General features: G+C 36.3%; 2 protein-coding genes across 4 annotated transcripts; both read right to left on the bottom strand.

The window, feature by feature from the left end:
* Positions 1-919: 919 nt before the first annotated feature.
* On the bottom strand, positions 920-15685 carry LOC306854079 (coiled-coil domain-containing protein 150-like). 2 transcript variants are annotated; one of them, XM_079391880.1, is made up of 25 exons: positions 15419-15685; positions 14726-15088; positions 13862-14040; positions 12669-12785; positions 12291-12420; positions 12154-12197; positions 11988-12080; positions 10383-10490; positions 10008-10132; positions 9515-9692; positions 8548-8616; positions 8258-8350; positions 8098-8181; positions 7838-7936; positions 6826-6891; positions 6617-6741; positions 6042-6114; positions 5845-5960; positions 5655-5772; positions 5312-5482; positions 5136-5204; positions 3266-3397; positions 2805-2891; positions 2367-2504; positions 920-1590 (listed from the first exon to the last, which is right to left on the bottom strand). In XM_079391880.1, exons 2-25 carry the CDS (start codon positions 15084-15086, stop codon positions 1456-1458), a joined length of 2910 nt encoding a protein of 969 aa, XP_079248006.1. In that variant the 5' UTR covers positions 15087-15088; positions 15419-15685; the 3' UTR covers positions 920-1455. The 2 variants fall into 2 exon arrangements, with proteins under 2 accessions (XP_079248006.1, XP_079248007.1); XM_079391881.1 differs by having other exon boundaries at positions 5655-5769; positions 15419-15600.
* A 203-nt stretch (positions 15686-15888) lies between these two features.
* LOC306854367 (ubiquitin carboxyl-terminal hydrolase 16-like) lies at positions 15889-23341 on the bottom strand. Of its 2 annotated transcripts, none has more exons than XM_079392302.1 (17): positions 23170-23341; positions 22813-22893; positions 22540-22724; positions 22366-22466; positions 22160-22281; positions 21739-21947; positions 21561-21656; positions 21335-21465; positions 20689-20776; positions 20470-20551; positions 20192-20337; positions 19935-20108; positions 18737-19364; positions 17853-17944; positions 17672-17758; positions 17373-17520; positions 15889-17197 (listed from the first exon to the last, which is right to left on the bottom strand). In XM_079392302.1, the coding sequence occupies exons 2-17, from the start codon at positions 22871-22873 to the stop codon at positions 17076-17078; spliced, it is 2472 nt and encodes an 823-aa protein (XP_079248428.1). In that variant the 5' UTR covers positions 22874-22893; positions 23170-23341; the 3' UTR covers positions 15889-17075. The 2 variants fall into 2 exon arrangements, with proteins under 2 accessions (XP_079248428.1, XP_079248429.1); XM_079392303.1 differs by having other exon boundaries at positions 22540-22697; positions 23170-23298.

Raw genomic sequence — 23341 nt, 5'->3', positions numbered from 1 at the left:
TAGCAAACATAAAATACGTGATATATGGCACTGAAATTTGCGCGTTGAGACAAGCGTCTGTAAAGAATAAATAAGAACAGAGGAGTTGTCCATAGGTTTCTAGCCAGAGTACAAGCGCTGGCTTTTTGCGTGTTCTGATTGGCTGACAGATCACTGATGGGCGGGGTTTGGGAGGAGACGGTAGCTGTTCAGTTCCTGGACACAAAAAGCTAAATTTTCTCTTCACAATATATTTTAAAAACCCATAATATAATTAATACTATTAATAATAATACAATTATCACTCTCTAAGAGACTCTACTAAGATATAAAATTTATTCATATTTAATTTATATTTAAATTATATTAATATAAAAATAATTGATTACTATATATATATATATATATATATATATATATATATATATATATATATATATATATATATATACATATTGTAATTTTTTTATATATATTCTCTCTCTCTTCTCACTGATAATTATATTATTAATATTATTAATTATACTATGGGTTTTTAAAATATATTATGAAGGGAATTCTTAAATTCATTGCTCAAAAATAGAGAGAGAGAATATAAAAATAATATTCTCATATGTTACAAAAAATATATACATATTACAATATTATATATATATATATATACACACAAAATAATATAATATATACAATATTGTTTTATATATATATATATATATATATATATATATATATATAAATAATAAATAATATTGTAATATATAAGATATATATACTACAAAAGATATATAAATGTATTTTTTTACAATTTTTTTTTTTTTGGGGGGGTTGGATCAACTTTATTAGTTTCCAAGGGAAAATTTACATCACAGCAGCATAAAATGATAATAAATAAATAAAAATAAAATAAAAAATTATATTATATTGCAATTGCTATATAATTGTCCTTTCAGGTTCAAATAGCTTTATTGGCATGACAAAAAAAAAGATATACCAATAAAAAAGATACACCAATAAAACCAATTATATAAATACAATAACTCAATATACAGACAAAATAGAGGTTGTCCGTTTCTTACAGCAAGACCTCACCTCCCTTGCAGTCATATTTGTACTTTCTGGAGTTTAATTTTGCAGGTATAAGAGTTTGACCTTGTTTTATTGCAACTGAATAACTTTGTTGCGGGCTGCAGGGAATAAACATGTTTAACATGAGTAATTTGTGAGTAATTAGGGTACGTGGTCATAAAGTGCAGCTCTGTTTCCACTTCATTTTATGAGCAGACCATCTCTGTTTTTCTACACACACATGTACTTTTGCTAGAGCGCTTTTTAGTTTCAAGCAATAAAATCCATGTTTTAAATATACTTGATATGTACTTGCATACAAACACACCTTCTGTAGATAACTGAATTTTTTCAAGCCAATTACATGCATGATCTATGAGTTTGTGATGTGCTTCTCCGTGGAGGCTGTTATCAGGTGGTCAGCGCACGTACGTGTCTTGTGGGTTTGTGACTGCCAGCGATGTGTCCCAGCTCTTTCTTGATCTCCCAGCGCTGTAGAACTGAGGCCCAGGGCTCCAGTTCAGGGTCAAAAAAGCAAACGCGAGTCTAAAAACAGAACAGCCTTCAAGTCAGAAATAAAAACACACAGAAAGACCAGAGATGTCATTGAGAGCAAGCTGAATTAATTTGAATGTCAAAAAATAGACGCTTTGGACAAACATATATCTATATTTTTCTGTATCTGTATCGTTAATATAAACTACTGTTTAAAAGTCTGAGTTTGGCAGAATTTTATGGGAAAAAAACTGCTAGAAAAACAATTTTGATAGATTTAATTGGATAAAAATACAATAAAATCAGTAATATTGTGAAATATTATTACAACGTAAAATTTCTGTTTTCTATTTAAATATAGTTTAAAATGTAATTTATTCCTGTAATTTTCTGCATCATTACTCCAGTCTTCATTGTCACATGATCCTTCAGAAATCATTCTAATATGCTGATTTCTTCAATGTTAAAAACAGTTGTGTTGCTTCATATTTTTGTGAGAAATCTTTTGTAACAAATTTTGATTCATTTCATGCATCCTTGCTGAATACAAGTATTAAATTCCTCTAAAAAATAATCTTACTGACCCCAAACGTTTGAACAGTAATGTATATTTAGAAAAAAAAAGTAAAATATATCAAAATTATAAATAAATACTTTTAAATTCCATTTTTCTTAAAAAAGGATTTGAAAATGTATTTTCTTAAGTTACAATTCTTCTAAAAATGCTTCTGTACAATTGATCATTGAATTTTTAGGAGCCTTTTTAATGGGTTTTAAACAAATACAATATAAAATAATTTCATGAATTTTGCCTTCTCATTTGCTACCTGAGCTGGAGTGGATCGTGTGGAGTCTTTTCCTATCCTGCACAAGATCTCTGTGGGTTTCTGTGGCTCAGCCTGGCCATTAAAGCTCTCAGATTTAGAGCAGAGCCCTCTGTGGTCCTCTTCCGTGTTCTCTGTGATCTGAGGAACAGAGAAGCGGTATGGAAACGAAGGAATCAAATGAGAGGCAAAAGAAATTTCCATCCTCTGGAGAGCTTGCATGATTTCAACACTGGCTGTGATCAGAGAAGGAGGCGGCAACCTAAAATCTGACACGGGTTTCCAGCATCAATTTCACAATGTTAGAACGCGATCATATTGGAAACAAAACAGCATTCATATTCAGCTTAAAGGGATAGTTTACTCAACAACAAAAATTCTCATTATTTGCCTCTATTATTATTCCTAATGTATAAACGGATGTTGATGGGGTTTGTTTACCTGCTGTGACTCCAGACAAACTTCCCTGAGTCTCACTTCTGCCTCATCCCTCTCGTCCTGGAGCCGTTTCAAACTCTCTTCCAGGTGCTGCACACACATAACAGCAGCATTCAGCACAAACGCCCTGATTATTCATTTACATAATGGCAATTCTCCAGCACTTTGTTGGTCTTGCAGTATTGATGCCCTGAAGGACGTAACAAACAGGAAGATGAAGGGAACTGTAGCTTGCTGATACTGCAAGCTACAGAGGAAGGAAAAAAGAGATGCAGAAAGAGAATCTCAAAGCAAACAAATTGAGAAAGAGATGAAAGAAGGAAAACATGGAAATGGGCAGAAAAGGCGGATGGGTACTTATGGCTCCTGATTCTACAAGCCCATTAATTGCACATGGACCATAAGGGCTGAGGGCAACATTTGGGAAAGCGCCACAGATTAAAGTTGAACAAGAGAGCGCTGACCCGACATTTCTCCTGTAGCGTGCGATTGAAATCTCTTTCGGCCTGTAGCTCCCCCTGCTGAGTGGAGGACAGACAGTGCAGCTCAGACTGGAGAGAAACCATCTCAGAACGCAGCTGCAGCAAAGACTGAGACTGAAACACACACATAACACACTCAGAGATAGCATCTTTAGCAGGTATTAGTCAGAATGTTCACTGTAGTCCAGCAAGTTGGTTATAGTCAGATTATCCTATTTTTTCTTTGGTTTTTAGCTCTAATATTTTTATTAGCAGTGCTTCAAAGGGTGAATTTAGAAATGCAACATTGCGAGCCGCTCAAGCTATTAAAGCAGTGCTTGTGTAGTAATTCTCTGCCTTAAACAATACTTTTCAAGACTATTATGGTTAAACTTCAAATCAAGTTTGAGGAACAATGTTCCTGTTATTATGCATATTTAGGCCTGTCGCAATAATCAATATATCGACTTATCGTGCGATATATGTACATGACCTCAATCATTTTTGGTGACACAATATATCGCCTATTATATTTACTTAAAAATTAATGTCACCATGTTTTGAACATTCCACTTGCGCCTGTGTCTTTTGCAGCTTCCCGTACATAACGTGGTGTAGTCATGAGTTGCTAGTTCAAATTTAAAAAATGCTTCTACAAAAAAAAGTTTAATCTGCAGATATGGTCTTGTTTAGGGATCTGTGCCTTTGCGCATACGGACATCTGACTGCTAAGTAGTGATTGTGTTTTTCAGCAATAGTGTGCACCCTTAATTTACAGAGAAAAGAAGGTCAGGGAAAAATCTGTAGATGGAAAATGTTTTCTTTTTTTCTACTTGTTACTTTGCACTTTTTGTTAGAAAATATTTATTTACTATTTAGTCAAGTTTTTTAAGGCATCTAATATTTTGATACTTGATTTCCTTGATCTAAATATTCTTAAAATTAAAAGTTTGTTGTCATTTGGAAGTGTGTAGGCCTTCTTGCATTATTATGCTGTTACATTATGATTATATATTCACTATATATACATTTAGAAACTAATTTGAAAGCTTTTCTACTTATTGATTTGCATGGATAATCCACAAGGGGGCAGAAGACATGCAGTAGATCAGGGGTGTCAAACTCAGTTCCTGGATGGTAGCAGCCCTGCAGAGTTTAGTTCCAACCTTGCTCCAACACACATGGTGCGTTCCAAACGGAATATATCGCCCTCCGAAGGGCACTTCGGAGTGAAAACAATCATGGCCGCCATACTGAAGTGTCGTTCCAAATCAAAGTGCTCAAAACTGTCCACTTCAAAGGGCCCTTCGGAATGAAGGATTTCGAAGGGGACAACTGATGGACACTTTGGGCTCCCATGATCCTTTGCACAGATGCTTTGCATGATGACAGCGCCTCCGTGTGGGCACGAGATGATGACGCAGAAGGGCACTTTAAGAAACAGTTGTTAGGTCCCCTACACCATTCAACCCTTCAAAGCTTTCACTCCGGAGGGTAAACCCTTTGAAGGGATTAGGGCATAGGGATGAGCCCTTCCGAATGGAACGCAGGGGTAGTTTTCAAATAAGCCTTAATGACTTGATTAGCTGGATCAGGTGTGTTTAATTAGGGTTGCATCTAAACTGTGCAGGGCTGTGGCACCCCTGCAGTAGATACCATAGAAAAACATTTTTGGGACAGTATTAATTATGTAAATGATGTAGAGGCGTTAGAAAGTCATGTATCAAATACGATACATAAATCTTTACTGGGTTAAGACAGAGTAGTCATTCAAAAAAACATCAGCTATTGGATTTTGAAAATATTTGGTTTGCATAACCTTTAGTGAGGCAATTTTCACTTGTTTGTATATAAAACAAGTTTGAACGTATACCTGTTCATAACTCCTCCTCTTATATTCATCCTTTGCTTCTTCAAGACTTTGAATTTCTGCTTCCAAATCCTGTGGGCAAGGCAAAGACGATGCAAAAACTCTATATGTATTCTGGGATGTTATTACTACAGTGAGAGAGCCTGTATCCAGCACAGACGGTGGGTAAAGTGACACACCTTGATCCTTAGAGAGTGATTCAGTGCTGTTCTGTTGCCCAGATACTGATTCAGTTGAGACCTCTGATGGGATATAAGCTTCTCCAGCTCAGACACCTTCTCTCGAAGCTCCTGATTGGCTCGTGAGAGGTCACCTGACTTTGCCGTTGCATCATTTAGTGCCTTCTTCAGCTATATAGAAAACAAGAGTAGTTGAATCAAAGTAGAACTGAATCAAATTCAAATGTATTTATAAAGCATTTAAAAAGTGCATATACCAGTAAATGCTGTACATTAAAAACTACCTAGCAAGACACAACGTAATTTACAAAATTATCAAAATACATAATTTATTTAACATTACCCTCTGTGCTGACTTTCTCCCAGAGTCTTTTTCCCTTTTGAGCAATTTCTTGTGTGAATCTACATGTTCTGTCAATCGCCGAATCTCTGCCCTCGCCTCTTTAAGCTCCGCCTCCCTGCTGATGCAGTCATGTATAACGTAAACTCAAAAAAACATGGAGGACATAAACCATAAACTCACATTCCCTCACCTCTCATTTAGTTTGTCCTGTGCATTGTGGTTTTCCTGTAAGGCCTGCTCTAAAGTCTGGCCAAGCTTCCTGTTGTCCAGTTGAGCTTCATCAAGTGCTTTTTGCAAAGATTCAACCTTCAGAAATGTGAACATATAAACAGTTAAACTCCTTGATCTCATCTCTTGTTTATTTGGTCATCAGTGTGTTTGTTATACCTTCTCATTGTTCCTTGCGTTGAGATTCTCTACTTCAGCTTCAAGCCTCTGAATCTCTTTCATAGCCTGCAGTCTGACAACCACACAACATAATGCTGATTACAACAAACAATCACTGACTTAAACAAAGAGCATGTTTACAGTAATGCACTTATAATGGAGGTCTATGGGGCAAGACATTCTCCAGAAATGAGCAAATATTTAAGCACTCTCATAATTGTTTCATACAAAAAAAATTGTTATTTGAGCTGTGAAGTGTCTAAAATGCTTAAATAATGGATTTATTTCCTACAAACAGCTTTTAGCTTCACAAGAAGTTAACTGAGGGACTGGAGTGGTGTGGATTATTGTGATGTTTTTATCATCTGTTTGGACTCTCATTCTGACGGCACCCATGGTTGACTGTGAATATAGCACTTCTGCAATGGGATTGGGAACTAAAAACTTTTGTGTAATGCTACGTCAAAGACAGCTGCCATATCAGCCAGTGCAACATAAAAAATGAGTACCCCATTAAGTTGCAATGACCCTGTTTTTTTAACCAGATGTGTGTCCTCTTAGTCTCTCACACACACCTCTCTCTCCTGAGTGTGTGTAGTTCCTGCGCTCTTTCTCTCAGCTCTGCATGCAATGTTTGCGTGTTCTGCTGCAGACGAGCGTGAGACGACAGGACATTCTCCAGTGTCTGCGCTACTTCATTCTGTTATGCACAAAAACATAAAAACGTTTAAACTTTTGTTAATTCAGCTCATAGGTTTCAATTGTCTTTCTTTGAATCCCTCACTGTGTCTCTGTGCTGTTGCTGTAGTGCGCAAAGTTGTTCTTTTAGTCTCTGATTTTCTCTCTGTGCCTGCGAATGAGACAGAAAGATTGTTAAATATTCAGTCGTTGACTTGTTGAAGGGGTCATATCATGCATTATTTATTATTTCATATTTATTCTTAAAGTCCTTAATATTTCTTTCCAAAAAAACAACCATTATTTTGATTTGTCATCATTTTTCACCCTAAACCCAACAACTCTTTGCTGCTCTCACTCAGTTTTTAAATGCTCCATTATTCAATAACTCTTTAAAAAGCATAAAACAATAGAGTTAGTTTTCATTTTAAAATCAGCCATAACAATAAAATAATTATTGGCTTGTCAGGTATCAGCCAGAATTGTAATACTGACTCAGCACTACAGAAATCATGTGATATACAAATGAAGCATTTTTGTTGCTTAGTACAGGTACATCTAAAAAAAATAGAATATCGTGAAAAACTGAATTTTTTTGTAACATTTCAAAAAGTGAAACTTTCATATATATTTTAGATTCATTACATGTAAAGTTAGAAATTTCAAAAGTTTTTTGTTTTAATTTTGATAATTTGAGCTTACAGCTCCTGCTGGAAAAGCAAATCAGCATCTCCATAAAGCTTGTCAGCAGATGGAAGCATAAAGTGCTCCAAAATCTCCTGGTAGACGGCTGCATTGACTCTGGACTTGATAAAACACAGTGGACCAACACCAGCAGACGTCACGACACCCCAAATCATCACTGACTTCAGAAACTTCACACTGGACAAACTTCACATACCTGTATATTAATAGTTTAGTTTATTTATAATAGACTGTCTTTTTGGACTGGGGAGGAAATATAGCAAACTATTTGATCTCAAAAGATGTCTGTAAATCTGATTCCTCAGGATATGAGCCCTTTAATCTATAAACAGTCTGAGAATTTTTACCAGTTCAGTTTCACTCACCTGAGCTGCACAGAGCTTGTGAAACAGTGTGTGTGTGTTTGTGTTTACCTGTGTGTAAGTGTTCTGCAGTGTAGTGTTGCTCTGACAGTGTTGAGTACATTCTGCTTTCAATGTCTTCAGGTCAGCAGCCATCTGCTGCACTCGTGCCTGTGTAAACACACACACCCACACACAGCCTGGTATGGGTTTCTGATAATGTGTGTGTTCATCATATGACCGTTCAAGCATCATTTTATGTCACACTGTGCAAAATGCGTGCAATAAGTCCATACAAGTACAAAATGTGTGGTGTCTTGTGTGTAACAGACCTGCAACTTGCCCTTCTCGTAGGCCAGTTTGTTCTTGCTGTCTGTCAAGTCCCAGAGCATCTGTTCTACCTGACGATGAGTTACCTGAGAGAGAGAGAGAGACTTACAAGCGCACTTTCCTTTGATGTGCATCTGACTCTGTGATCTTTTGATCTCAAACCTGCTGATGCTCCAAGGCTGCCAGGCTCTCCATCAGCACCTTGTTCTCCTCCTTCTGTTTCTGCAGTGCTGAGTTCACCATGGTCAACTCCATCTGTCAATCACAGGGATGAAGAGGATGTTTATGGTAATTGCTGTAGTGGAGTCAGTATAGCAGGTGAAATGAGCTCCATTTTATATCCAGCATATGCAGGAGAAGAAACGAAGTTCAGGGTAAAAAACTGAATTGATCTCCTGAATGCACTAGACTAGAGATAGACTGGAAGTGACCTCGCATTTGGTCACCAGTACCTTGATCTCTGACAGCTGTGTTTCCAGAATATTCTTCTCCTTCTCCAGCAAAATGACTGCAGAGTTAATCTGAGATTTGGAAATAAAGAGTTCATTAAAGCAATAGTCCACAAGTGGTCGTGTGGCACAGTGTTTATACAAATATTAAAGGGATTGTTCACCCCAAAACAAAAGATTTTTGTCACCATTTACTCACCTTCATGTCGTTCCAAACCTGTATGAGTTTCTTTCTTATGTTGCACATAAAAAAATATATTTTGAAGAATGCCAATCAAACAGTTGATGGTCCCCATTGACTTCCATAGTATTTCCTTCCCTACTATGGAGGTCAATGGGGAGCAAGTTTGGTTCTTCAAAATATCTTCTTTTGTGTTCAATATAAGAAACAAACTTATACAGGTTTGGAACGACATGAGGGGGAGTAAATGATGACACAATTTTCATTTTGGGTGAACTATTCCTTTAAGAGCTGTATCAAAGTAATCATGCTAATAATTATAATACATTGTATAATATGTATATTATACATAATTATGGACAATTTAATAACATATTATATTATTATTACCATTTGTTAATGTCACTGTAATTATTAAAATGATTAAATTCTTATTCAAATTGAATTAAAAATTAAATGTAAATTATTCTTAATATTATTATTATTGTTAATAATTTATTCTTATCAAATTAATCATGTTAGCAATAACAATAAACTATATAGTGTGTATTATGTACATTTATGTATAATTGGTCATATATATTTGATACATATCAGTAATTTATAATACAATATAATATGTTAATTATATATTGCTACTACTACTAATAACATAAATAAACAAACAAAAACTACATTTCAAATGTGGTTCATCCGGTCAGAATTTAGTGCCAGAACTACCCATTTCATTCATACATTTAACAACATTGCAGTGCTTTCTTGTAACTTATAAAATAACTTTCAACTGACCTCACTCTTTATCTGATCTCTCTCTTCTCTCAGGGTCTCTCCATCTTTCACGGCACAGCTGAGCTCCCCCCGAAGCCTCTCGATGGTGCGTTCCAGCATCTGCTGATGATTGACAGCTGTCTCCTGGGCAACGGTGGAACTCTGCTGCAGTTTGGCATGATCTGCCTTCAGTGCCTCCCTTTGAGAGAAAATAAGAGCTGATGATTACAAACTTTAATCCTGATCTCATTTACAGTACATTACATCAGAACTGTGATTTACAGTCAGATTTTATGTTCTTTACTTTTGGTTTTCAAGGATCACTTGAAATCAGTCTAAATCTAACAATCTACAAGTGAGATGAATTTGAGTCCAAATACGGTAGCGTTTGCTTGGATACTGCGTTTGGCATCAGCAACAAAAGACACAGGAAGCGTTTGTCTTTTTCCTGCTGTGGGTCGCGATCCACCAGCTGTGAATGATTTCTAGTAGTGAATTTGTGTGTGTCTCTCACAGTTCTTTCTGCAGGGTGAGTTTCTCTGATGTCGTGCCCTGTAGTTCAGCCTGGATGTTCCTCCTGGCTGTGTCTAAAAGCAGATGCTGCTCCTGAAGGTGTTTAGACACACGATCTCGCTCCGCCTGAACAAACAACACATTCCCAGCAAAAAACTGTCTCGATCAACAGAACTGTTCAGTTTTGCTATTACTGGCATATTTAGTCTTATCTTTATCCTTCTGAATCACTTGTTTAATTAGTGCTAATTTGCTAAATACTGTTTAACTTTTACTATTATTCTTATTTTGTTTCTTATGACACCTTGCCAATTCCAGTGTACAATTGTCTTTCATGCAATCAAATGACATTAAAATTAAATCAGAATTGATATACCTTAATTTTGTTGTGATATTCTGTCTGTAGTCGAGTGTTTTCCAGTGTTAATGAATGAAGTGCGGTGCTCAGCTCTGAACACTGAACCTCTAACTCTTCATTCAACACCTGAGAGAAAGAAAGAGGTTAAAGTCTTATGACCTTCATTCATAACACACACAAAGATTTCTACATCAGAAAAAGAAACCTATCATGTTATTGGCTTAACAAAGCTGGATGGATGGACAGATACATATGAGCCAGATGAATAATGGCCCGACTGTTTTTCACACATATTATTTGAATGACTTCAGAAGGTTATGGAACATATGAATGATATGCATTACTATATGGTACTTGTATATGCTTTTGGAACTTGACAGTTATGATTACCATCCTTTCATCCCTCCTAGAGTTTCACAGATGATAAAGTCATATGGGTTTGCATATGAAATATTTTTTTTTTAATTTGGGTGAATTTTTATTCTTTTAATATTGTAGTATCAGTTTTTTATTAAAAAAAATTGAATTTATTAATTAATTTTGTAAAAGCCCATTGTTTAAAAATGTAAACGTTTTATGTAAATATTTGCAACACAGAATGGAAACAAAAAATAAACAGACCAATGTGAGCTTTTTGACAAAAAAAAAAAGTTGATTCAGTTTTATTTTCCAATGAAAAGTGTAACTTCATTATTCAAACAAAACAGTGAAGACAGAAAGAACGTGTGTCAACAGAATTGTGCTGTTTTTTGTCAGAAAAACAGAAAAGCTCAGAGAAACTGGCAGAAAATGTATATATCACTGCTAATATTGTAGCACAAATTGTTTTATTTTTTATTACAATATACAATAAATAATTAAAAATTTTTATGTATATTTTTGCAACACAGAAAGCAAAAACTAAAAACAATGCTGAAAAAAGTGTATCTTCCAGTGAAGTATTTTTCATGTTTTATCATTCAAAACAGTACAAACAGAAATAACATATGCTGTTTTAATTGTTTTTATTTTGCATTGGTCAACACAAATATTTAATTAAATCTCAGACAAACTGCAGGAAATGTATGTTTTTTTTTCCCCTTTCACATAAATTCTTCAATAGGTACAATTTAATTCCTGCAGCTCACTCTTTTCCCCTTGTCCCCTCTAGTATAATAATATATAATATAATATTTACAAGATAATTAGATTACTTTCAAACAGAGATGTGACCAAACAAAATTGGGAACCATTGCTCTAATCCAAATTTGTACAATGGCAGTATGTTGGGTTTGTTGAGCTAACATAATTATATAATGCTAAACAGATCATGAGTGAGTAGGTGTGTGTGTGTGTGTGCGTGTGTTTGGCTCTGGTAAACCCTACATTACCAGGACAATATGTCCCCACAAAGAAATCCTCGTCCTTGTGGGGACATTTTTTTGGCCCCCATGTGGAAACAAGCTTATAAATAATAGAAAATTAGTTTTAGTTTTGTGAAAATCTAAAAATGCTGAAAGTTTTCTGTAAGAGGTAGGTTTAGGTGTAGGGTTGGTGTAGGCGATAGAAAATACAGTTTGTAATGTATAAGAACCATTACGCTTATGGAATGTCCCCATAAAACATGGGTGTGTGTTTGTGTACCTGGACTTGATCTGCAGCTGCTCTGAGGTCTCGTCCATCTCTGATGAGTCTGCTGTTCTCCTGCTGCTGTTTCTGCACAGCCATCTTCAGACTCTAAACACACACCGTGAGACATCATGAGACGTGTCATTATCGCTGTCAGTGTCCCTCTCATATATTCTCGTACCTTGATCTCTTTGGTCAGCTGTGATATCAGAGTCTCTTTCACTCCTGGCAGGAAACAAAACACTTTAGTTTCACAACCAACAGACATATTGTAGCATAAACAAAGTTTAAAACGTTCCATAATTCAGTGTTTCTGACCAGATTGGTCTCGAAGCTCCCGACACTGTCTTTCCAGGCCCAGAATTTGCTCCTCCCTCTTCTTTAGCTCCGCTCTGTTTGCCTGTCTGTCAGTACGTAAGGTGTGACAGTCTGCTTGAAGAACCTCCACCTGACAAGACACCAACAAACAGTGGGCAGAAAGCTTAAATTACACATTTTATGAACCTCTTGATTTGTTTTGACCCCTTTTATCGCCCATCAGGTGAAAATTGTAAATCTGATCATTTAGAAGCAGCCTCTTCTCAACAAGACACATGATTTAAGATCATTCAAGTACATTTATCAAGCAGATAAGAAGTAAGATCACGATAAATGAGAACATAATGTGAACCTTTTCTAGTCTTTTCTTCAGTTTACCTGTCTTCTCTCCCTCTCCACCACTCTCTCCATCTCCTCCACTCTCAGAAGCAGTGCATTGTGGGATTGCTCAGCCTCCAAAAGTGCTGTGGTCTCCTGCGCCATCTGCTCCTTCATCTGCGAACAGTTTCAGAGGTCAACTGAGATAAAAATAACTATTTTACTTATGACATTATAAAGATTAATTGGTTTAACTGGGAAAACATGAATATACACTCTTTCAAAAATCTTTGAAAATTGTTGTTATCGTTACCTACAAATAAAATTATATATATACACATAAATTTATGTTAATTGAAATAAAAATCTAAATGTGAAATTAGAATGATTAGGTGAAAAAGAAACTTTTTTTTAACCCTTGTGCACAGTTTGGGGTATTTTTGGACCCCAGAGGTTGTTTTTTTTAAATGTTTAAAAAAAAAAATTGTTTTTAAATGAATTTTTAAAAAATGTTCTCTTAGTCCAAATGGCATGAGACTTTGTACACCTGTCAACACTTTCTAGAACTACAAATAAAAAATAAAATTGGAATGATATCTGTTTTTATGTCAGCGTGAAAAAAAAGTCACACTCATGTTGTTCGCTTAGAAAACGGATAAAATTCATCATCAAAATCAGGAAAAAAAACAGAGAACACACATAGAGAGAAATGAAGTGGTATACTTCAAAACATCCACATTCCACAATGCAAAATGTTCATGCTCACACACACACAGAAGAAAACCCCAGGAAGAAGATGAGATGGTACCTCTGTTCCCATGTACAGGATTGGAAATCATAATGTCATAACATTTTTGAAAAACTGTTTTTTTTTTCACTACAAAACAATCAACAAAAAATATTTTTTATTGTTATAATTGTGATTTTATAATATTTAGATATAAATCCAACTGGAAAAACTTGTGAAAATGTCTTTCAGTTAGTCAAATAGTCAAAAATATAAATGTTAATTATTAGTAAAAAACTAGAAAATGATACTAAAACCATGCTTAAAAATGTATGCTTTACATATTTTTTTAAATATATAAATACTAGTTACCATTGCACCTTAAAAAATTGAAAGGTTACTTTTTAAATTATCTTTAGACATTTTTGCAGTTCATTTAATAATTCTTATAAGTGTCCAATAAATATCAAACGCACAAACATTTCATGCAGTCTTTTAATTAATATGAGCCCATGAGCTGTTTTACTTTAGCATAGGTGGTGTTCTCCAGCGCCTCTCTGAGTCTGAGCACCTCCCGCTGCGCCTCCTGTCTCTGCTCACAGGCCTGATGCAGCTCATCCTGTAACTGCAGCACCTCCCGCCGTGCAGAGCGCTGCTCCTCCTCATGATGCTCCTGTAGTGCGGTTAATCGCTCCTGCAGACGCGCTACACACAGAGGGAAATTACAAACACGACTCCTGCGGGGCTGCAAACTGCTCCCACAGATGCACGCTGACAAAATTTGTGTAAAACTCTCTTACACACACACGTTTGCTTAGTTATCTAAATGGGGACATTGCATACACTTTTCTTTTATATATATATATATATATATATATATATATATATATATATATATACTAAACAAAAAATACTATGCTAAAAAAGACTTTATTCAGTTTATTTTATACTGTTTTTACAGTATAAAAGTAGGTTTTTGGAAGATTTTGCTAGGTTCTGCTCACATTTCATTACAATTGTTACTACAGGTATTTACTGCGATATAAAATAAATATATATTTCTGAAATGTTTAATAAACCTTCAAAACTAAATAAGTAACAGTAAAAAGTTTTGAAAAGATAAAAAAAAAAAAAAAGGGTGGTTATATCGGTACCATAGTGGTTATATATATATATATAATTTTTTTTTTTTTGATATTTTATTGTACATGCTCATTTACATTTGGATTCCTCTATTGTCATCTAATGCTATTCTAAAGTCAATTTTAAAAACACTAATAATTTAATGACACTGTTAAATGTAATGTATTGCAAATCTCAAATATCCCTTTTTCATATTGCTGTGATGCATAATTCACATTTAGATCCACATGGACCACTGAAAACTGACCCGTGTGGGATGGATTGAGCTGTCTGTCCGTCTCCAGACGGAAGGTGGAGAGTTTCAGAGCGTGCAAAACACTTTCTAATCTGCACACGCGTGCGACCAGCGTTTCACACTGTCTCCAGAGCAGACCCTCTCCTGCGGCACTCAGGGCCCGGTGGATGTTCACAGGACTGATGGGACTCTTAGAGGGGCTCCTGTCTGAAGAGTTCACGAGCAGCTGATCCGCAGACGCTCCTAAAGAGCCCAGACTCCTCACTAACTCCTCCGTCTGCTGCTCCGCTGTCTGAAGACGTCGCTGTAGGACGGAGAGAGACTCTGGAGCCGTGGCCCCTACACTCAGGGGACAGATCACTGACCTCGACATTACTGAGACAGACAGACAGACAGACAGACAGATAGATATAGAGACAGACAGATATACAGACAGACAGACAGATAGATAGATAGATAGATAGATAGATAGATAGATAGATAGATAGATAGATAGATAGATAGATAGATAGATAGATAGATAGATAGATATAGAGACAGACAGACAGACAGATAGATAGACAAACATAAGAATTGTTTAATCTTAATTATAGTTAAATCGTAATATAATGACATTTAACTGTTTTTGGTCAGATAAAAGCTCTTTAAAAAAATCTAATGGTATTAACATGGAAATTTAAATCAGTGCAACGGACAAAAACTCACCGGTACTTGACGACGGCGAATCTCATTAACAAAACATTTGCATTTCCGTCACCCGCTGAGACGTTAATAAACTGTTTGTTTGTATTAACTGAATGCAGAGTAGATTTAATGTGTTTTTTATCTGCTGTTGTTGCTTACACTGAGTGAGCCCAGCACTTCCGGCTTAGATGGTTACCGTGGAGACCGTTCCCTCTCGTGCTCTGTTCTAAACTCCCGCCACAGCGAAAGAAAACGAAGCATGAAAAATGCTTTGAAGGAAACATTATTGAAGCGGGGCGGAGCAGCCCGGAAGTTCCATCGGATTGGTCAGGTATGCGACTATACAAACTAAAAGTTCATTTTAATTCTTCACTGGGTGTTTGTTTAACTTAGTAGCTTTCAACGTTTCTCAAAATCATTATTCTGGTGTAAATGTTTGTTCATACTACTGCTGAGAGAACGGCCAGGGTTTGTTACTTGTTTTTTTTATTAAAGCCAAGGTACCAAAGATAAAAGTACATAAAATATCAATATTACGTACAAAGTGCAGACATTACATATAAATAAATATGACATTACATACAAATAAATAATACAAAATTTAAAAAACACGGGATTTTGGTCTATAATTTTACAGCGATTGATGCACCAGATATTGATGTACATGAGAAATAATTGATCAGATGAAAGTTTGAAGTTGTTAGCACACAAGTTTCTTCAAAGGAACGTAAAACCTCTTAATATTTGAGCCGTCAAGCGCCCCCCGAGAGGATGAATGTTTATAATACATATAATACCACCTAATAATCTGTTTCTATCTACAACACAAAATATTGTTTTGATAAGAGACGCCCAGACGCTTTTGAGGATTGAGTCAGTTTTATTTATTTGCATTTTAAGCCTTCTTAGGATGTTAGGAAACAAAACATTTGCCATTATATTGAGGACAGTAAGGTATTTATTGCAATATAAAATTGTACCAATATATATTTCAGTTTAGTTTTACATTTTAGAAATAAAAAGGATGAATCTCTGTAATGCTGGTCGTATTTCACCCCAAAATAAAACGAATATAGTTTGACTTTTTCGCATATAAAAACAAAACCTAATCGTAAGACCATTATTTATTTAGATTGAGGCATTTTTTTTTTTTATTAACACTGATATCATTTAAAAATGTGTCCATGATCATTTACTAAACATAAATAAAAATAAGACTTTTTTATAACAATGAGAATTAATTATATATACCTTTAATGTTGGGGTGGAATATGACTTTTCTTCATGAGATTCATTCAAAATGACTATCAGTCTTGGCAGCAGATACTTAGATACACTTTGAGAAACACTGTATGAGGCAAACAACCACACCAAACCTAATCAAACCGTTCTATCATGATCTAGAGGTGAGAACAAATATTTAATTGCTTTTGAATCGCCACTGAAAAATGATTAACTCAATTAAAAAATAGATCCCAAGTAAGTTCTGCATCTTGTTTGAATTAAAACTTTCTTCTGAACAACAGCTGATAATAGAGAAAAAATAAAAGCCGATGCTCATATAAATTCAAGTTTTCAATTCATTTGCAGTGTGTTTTAACAGGATTTCCCAGCAGCAGCAACCGAGTTGAATGAAGCACCAGCAGCCCTTTGTTATGAAGATTATTCCTCATGGGAGTTATGAGATTTTCTCGTAGAACAGGAGGTAGGCTTGGGAACTCTGCACTTTGGCCTCTGTAACCGGATGGACACTGCTGTCGCTGATGTGGAACCACGATCCTTTACTGACCTCAGCGTGACCTGCGACGAGATGATGGTTGGAAATAGATAATCAAAATGTCACTATTTCCAACTAAATGCAATTTGAATTAAGCACACACAAACAAACACATTTTCCGGCCTCCGATATTAATGCACGTTCACAGAAATCCATAAAGATCATTAAAACCTCAGATTCAAAAGCACAGATACTCACAACCAGCATCGAGTCCATTTTCTACATAATTGCATGTAGAGGGTCGTGATTTGACGTAGGCTGTATAATGTCCAGACCGCATGGTGCCACTGTGTTCCACTATACCATAAAGACTATACAGCACTCGCATCTCGCCCTCCTTCACTCCCTAAAAACACAAACACACATCTGGGTTACAGGGTTTGAGGCACTGCTGATCTGTGAGTTTGAACCAGTTTTGAGTGAGTTTGCTGAACCCAGAACCCAAGGAGTGATGTAAGGATGGATAAATGTTGTGAAACCAATGATCATTTGCTCACCTTGCAGTTTAAAGAGCAGAATGGAGCGAGATCCAGGATCTGAGGGAACTGTACATGTCTGTTCACCTTACAAATACTGTATCCAACCTACAGGCAAAGAAATGACAAAATAAAGGGTCTCAGAGCAAATTTTCTTTCAAGTTTATGTCAGATCTGACAGAGGATGAACGAGGTGTTTTACCTGCTGGAATCTCTTCAGGTGGAGTGTGAGCACTGCTGGAGGATCAGAGATCAACATCTGCTTCAGAGCATCTCTGTAAACAGCTTTCTTACCTGACAATAACAACAAAATCCGTTTAGAAGCTGTTTTCACAATTGAGGTTTATAACAAGGTTTCTGAAGCATTGTGTTAGTCATGAAGGAAATCCAAAAAACTGCACAGCAGCAAATACGGGTAAACGGTGTACAATGATTTTTGGTCAATTTAAAATATGAAAGTGGTCAGGCATGAATAAAGCCCCATACAATAAACTCTAATGTGCTCCAGACAACGCCGAAGGATATTTTACTATATTACATTATTATAAATTATATATCATAAACATACATTTAAAGCGGGAGAATAAATATTTGTAATGTAACTTGTATGTTAAGTTGTTTTTGTCTAGAGATTAAACCAAAAACCCATTAAAAATTAATATTTCCATTAGTAATAGAGTCTTTGTTCTTTTTGTCTGGACGTTTCAGCAGTGGATATATGTAGAAATCATGACAAAATAATCACAATATATTTTTTAGCCAAGTCGTGCAGACTCACTGTAGAATAAAAGGAGAAAAATAAACCAAAACAAAAAAAATCCCCCCCAAAAACAAGGTAATCTCTATGTTCACTTGCATCATGTCATGCAACCATTAACCGATATCATTAACAATACCAGTATTATTAAATTGGAGAAATACTAAGTAACTCAAAATCCCAGGGGGTTTTCAAGTAAATATTTTATGTCTAAGTGATTCAGCTGACAAAATGTTTGTGAACCCTAGACTGGGCTGTCAAATGGGTTTAAAAAGGAGACAAGAGGGAGCTAAAACAGCTGTTAATACGGTAAAAGTTGAGCACAGTACCGTCTGAGGCTTTAGGTCCAGACTGGTGTTTTGTGCAGGTGACACACATCAGTCTGTTGTTCTCTGTGAGATGTTCCACCTCAGTGAACTGATACAGACAGGACTCCACTGAACACTCCTGCTTCTCTGGCGCCGTCCTGCTGGCCAGTGATTTAAAGGCCAGCTCAGGGTCCTGATTCACTACTGTGTATTCCTTCACATCGTCTGAGGCCTCATCTCCATTCTCCATCTCACTTTCTGTTTTTAGTGACAGAGTATTTAGTTCGTCTGTTAACCGATCCTCTTCAGCACTAAGCTGGTCAGCATCATCATCTTCCTCAATTGCATTCACATCATCTACTTTTTCTCCCTCTACAGACACATCTTCAGAGGCCTGGTCTTCAGATAAGGCGTTAAAGCGGTTGTTGACAGAAGTAGCATGTTCTTGCTCGGATTCCTCCTCGTCTTCATCCTCATTTTGTGAGAGAGCAGGTTTCTCAGGGCTCAAATTCTCCTGGCTGTTTTCGCCTGTTTCTGCATCAGCGCTGCCATTTACTGCATCCGGAGGATCGGTGCTGCTAGCCGTGCTCTGATTGGTCAGTGCGTCCAAAGTGACTTTACTGCCCAGTTTCTGCTGACGTCTCTGAGTCTATGGACACAAAAGTCAAAATGGTCTGGATTCTACTTTATAGTATAGTATTTACTTTACATAATTACCCAAAATTAATGGAAAATGTTTTGCAATTTAATTCTGGCTCATATAAAGGCAATATATACATAATAGGTTTCAATGAAACTTAATGGACATTTATTTAGCATAATATTTACTCAAAATTCACAAAATAAATTAAGAACAGTTGGTGCTAAAACGTCCAGTAATCGGCCAAAGCAATTACTAATAAATAGCAAAAAAGTTTGCAATTTAATATTATATATATATATATATATATATGTATATATATATATATATATGAATGCAATTAAATTTAATTAACATTAATTTTTACGTAAGCAAAATTCACAAAATAAAATGAGAGCAGCTAGAGCTAAAACGTCTGTTAATTTCCAATGACATTAACACTAGATGGACACATTTTGGCAATTAAACAGCCTGGTTGATATACATCTGAATATCACTAATTATAACACAATTACAAAGACATTATTATTCTCACTTTATTGACCATCTGAACTAGTATGTGTGTGTGTGTATCTTCACCTTGGCTTGTTTCTTGGCCTGTTTCTTTGCTTTCTTCTGCTGGTACTTGCTTCCTGTTCCTGTAGGCATGTCTTCATTCCCATTGGTCAGAGATGTTGTGTTTTCTTTGTCTCCATCGTCACTGTTGCTGCTGCGAGGCTGGGTGACTTTCTTCTGATTCTTCTTCTTGTAGGCCTGGAGGAAACACTCAAATCAGATCACTTCTCCAAAATATTCACACGAGGGATAAAGCTGCTATATGAAGTTATGAAGTTCACCTCATCAGCTACAGGAAGAGAAAGATCCAGAAACATCTCTGTGACCAGAGACACAGTTCTGCACTCTTTACACATCACTGTGCTGCTCATCTCTCCACCAAACACTCGGTCCACAAAGTTCTTGGGCGCACCATTTTTCTCATACTCTGGTGAAAACAACGCAAGAGATACCCAAAGATAGAGATATAATCTTACTCATGTTTTGTGTTTAATCATGCTCTAAGCATTACATTAAAATATATCATTTGCAATTCTAGTAATTTGACAATGACTTGTACCTTTAATAACCTTCTTCTTCTGCTCAGCCTCTAAGCTTCTGCCAGAGTTTTTCAAAGCCTCCAGAATTCCAGAATTTACTCTCTGAAAAAATACAGGAAGTAAACAGCAGGAGGACTCAGTTAGGGTTAATGTCTCAAACATTCTTTATAGCCAAATGAAATGCTAAGATGATGCACATTTCATGTGGTCTCTGTTCATGTCCTGTTAGAGGTCCATACCTTCACTTCTTCTGCCCTCATGCCATCCAGAAGGTACCGCAGGAGCTCCTGACTGTCCTGCTGCTGAAAGCCTTTAAAGCGTGGAGCTCTGAGAACAACAAATAACAAGAAAGACTGCAATTATTTAACATACAGAACACAGAAAAAAAACATGAATATTGTGAAATATTATTGCAATTTAATAGCACTATTTTCCATATTAATAATATATACTGAAATGTCATTTATTCCTGTCATGCAAAGCTGAATTTTCAGAATCATTAGCATCCTTAATCATCAATCTAATATGCTGATTTGGGATCATTTGCATGATTATTTGGTAAATACAAAGAAGAACAGCATTTATTTGAAATATAAATATTTTGAAACATTTATGTCTTAACTCTCACTTTTGATCATGTTATTGCATTTTTGCTGACTAAAAGCAGTAATTTGTTTCAAAATAAAACTGACGTAATTTTAACGACCCAAACGTTTGAATGTAGGGTTTTCTTGTTTTGTTTTTTGAGCCTTTTTGTCATTTTATCTATTGTAAAAGTGAGTCAAACTAGCAACCAAATATATGCAATAAAATGTTTTAAGGACATAACTTTTCTCTTATTGCATGAAGCATCTGTGCTGGGAACACTTTTGTTTGGCTACTTACTTTTTACACACTTGTGTGAAGAGTTCTTTAGGGGTCACAACACCTTTCTTGGTCTCTTGGATTTCATTCAGAAACTGGCACATGGTCAGCGTGAGCGACCCGGGCCTTTCCAGCTGGATCTGAAGAGGTTCCTGAAAACATGATGTGAAAACATCCTGTTAGATGAAGCTTTATGCATAAAAAGAACCAGAAAAAAAAAAACATAAATGCAGCTCAGCATCAGTACCAGTTCAGATGACAGTGCAGGTGTGATGGTGAAGCAGCTCTTCTCATCTGTGATCTGGTTCAGCAGTTCTCGCAAAAACTGCGTCTGTGATAAATTCTGAAAGAGACAAGAACATCAGGGTTTGCAGAGCTTGCATGTGTGTTTCTGTTTTTCACATGAAGTGTCTCAAACTCTGTACCTGCATGACTGAATTGAAGAAACACGTGTTGCCCAGATTACTGAGACCCCTGACGCTCACGACACCAGAGCTTCCTGCAGCTGCTGCTTTCTGTCTTTTGGGACTGTCATCATGTTTTGAGCTGCTCTTCTGCTTCTCCTTGTACTCTTTCTCTTCATCCAGCGTTTGCTCTGCGGGATTCGTCTCTAAGCTCTCTTCTTTCTTACTTTCTGCAGAGTATGTATGCAAATTTATGCATTTGTTTTAAGGAAAGACACTACAGGCAAAAACATGTGACTATTTCATGCACTGGCCAATTTTAAGAGCAGCTATTCTGTCTTCTTTCAAAAAAAAAAAAAGTCAAATATAAATAAAAAACACTTATTGGTCAACCACTACTAATATTATGTAAGTGCTAATAAACCTAAGAACCCTAAAACACCTCTTTTGTTGGAAGAGGTCTTCTTGTCGGGATCCGTCAGCACTTGTTTTCTTATGTTTGAGATCAGCTGCGCCAGCTGCCCCGTGCTGGAAAACTGAACTTCATCATCACAGATGTAACACCTGCAGCACATCGGAGCACAAGGTAAGAGGTCTGAACACACAAACCCTGCCACTTCAGCGAGGAGGTGGATGTGTGACACTTACCAGACGCTCCAGACGTCCAGACTGAGCACTAAACAGTGTGGCTCAGATCGAGGCGTCTCGTAGTGTTTGATCGCATGCTGATTCTCTGATCTCCCACAGCCCTGATGAGGATCACAACATTGTTTATGTGTCTCTGGCTAACAGCAACGTGTCATAAGTCACCTGATCACTTACTATGTGGCCACATTTCAGGCACATCCACACAGCTGGACTTTCTCTGTCAGTTTCATCCTCTAAGATCTGCTTTTCAACAGGTTCGTCCGGCTCACAGTCTTGACACAAGCTCCAATGCTCATTCAGACCAGCTTTCTTCAGTAAGCTTTGCTCCGTTCCTTTACGGATGTGAGTGCAGGAAACCCCTTACAAGGCAGAAGGAGAATCACGTGTGAGATTTCCTGATTAAAGCACTGTCAGCATGTCATTGTTCAGAGCAGCTGTTATACACACCTGCTGTCTCAGTGCTGCTGTCTGCTCGAGGACTTCTGTCCTTCACCTTCTTTTTACCCATTTTAGATTTTTGAAGAGCACCTGAATGAGGTTAAAACATGACATGAATATTAACAGCACATAATAATACTTGTATTACATCAGACAAGCGCCATTGACTGACTGTTGAGGTCGTTTATGACTATCAACAAATACTGATACAAAATGAGAAAAGCATCAATTCATATATTAAATAACTAATATACAATTAATATTGGACGTTAAATCCACTGAAAATTCAAATGGACTGCAACAGCTGTTTTTTTTTTTTCAGAAGAAAAACATGGCAAAAACAGTTACAGTCTATTAACTACTTACGAAGCCACCAAATTCATTTAAAACTCTGTAAACGCAATTTCATCTATCCGAGTTCCTGTAATTAAATAATTCACAGCAGCACAAACTGTATTAAAAACATCATCGTAAAGCATGTTCACCAACTGCTCCGAGTATTTCCGGGTGACGCTCGATACATTTCAAAATAAGAGTC

This window comes from Barbus barbus, assembly GCF_936440315.1.
Source record: "Barbus barbus genome assembly, chromosome: 34".
Taxonomy (NCBI): domain Eukaryota; kingdom Metazoa; phylum Chordata; class Actinopteri; order Cypriniformes; family Cyprinidae; genus Barbus; species Barbus barbus.
Note: the sequence above shows the minus strand (reverse complement) of the source record. Positions and strands in the feature narration are given on the sequence as shown.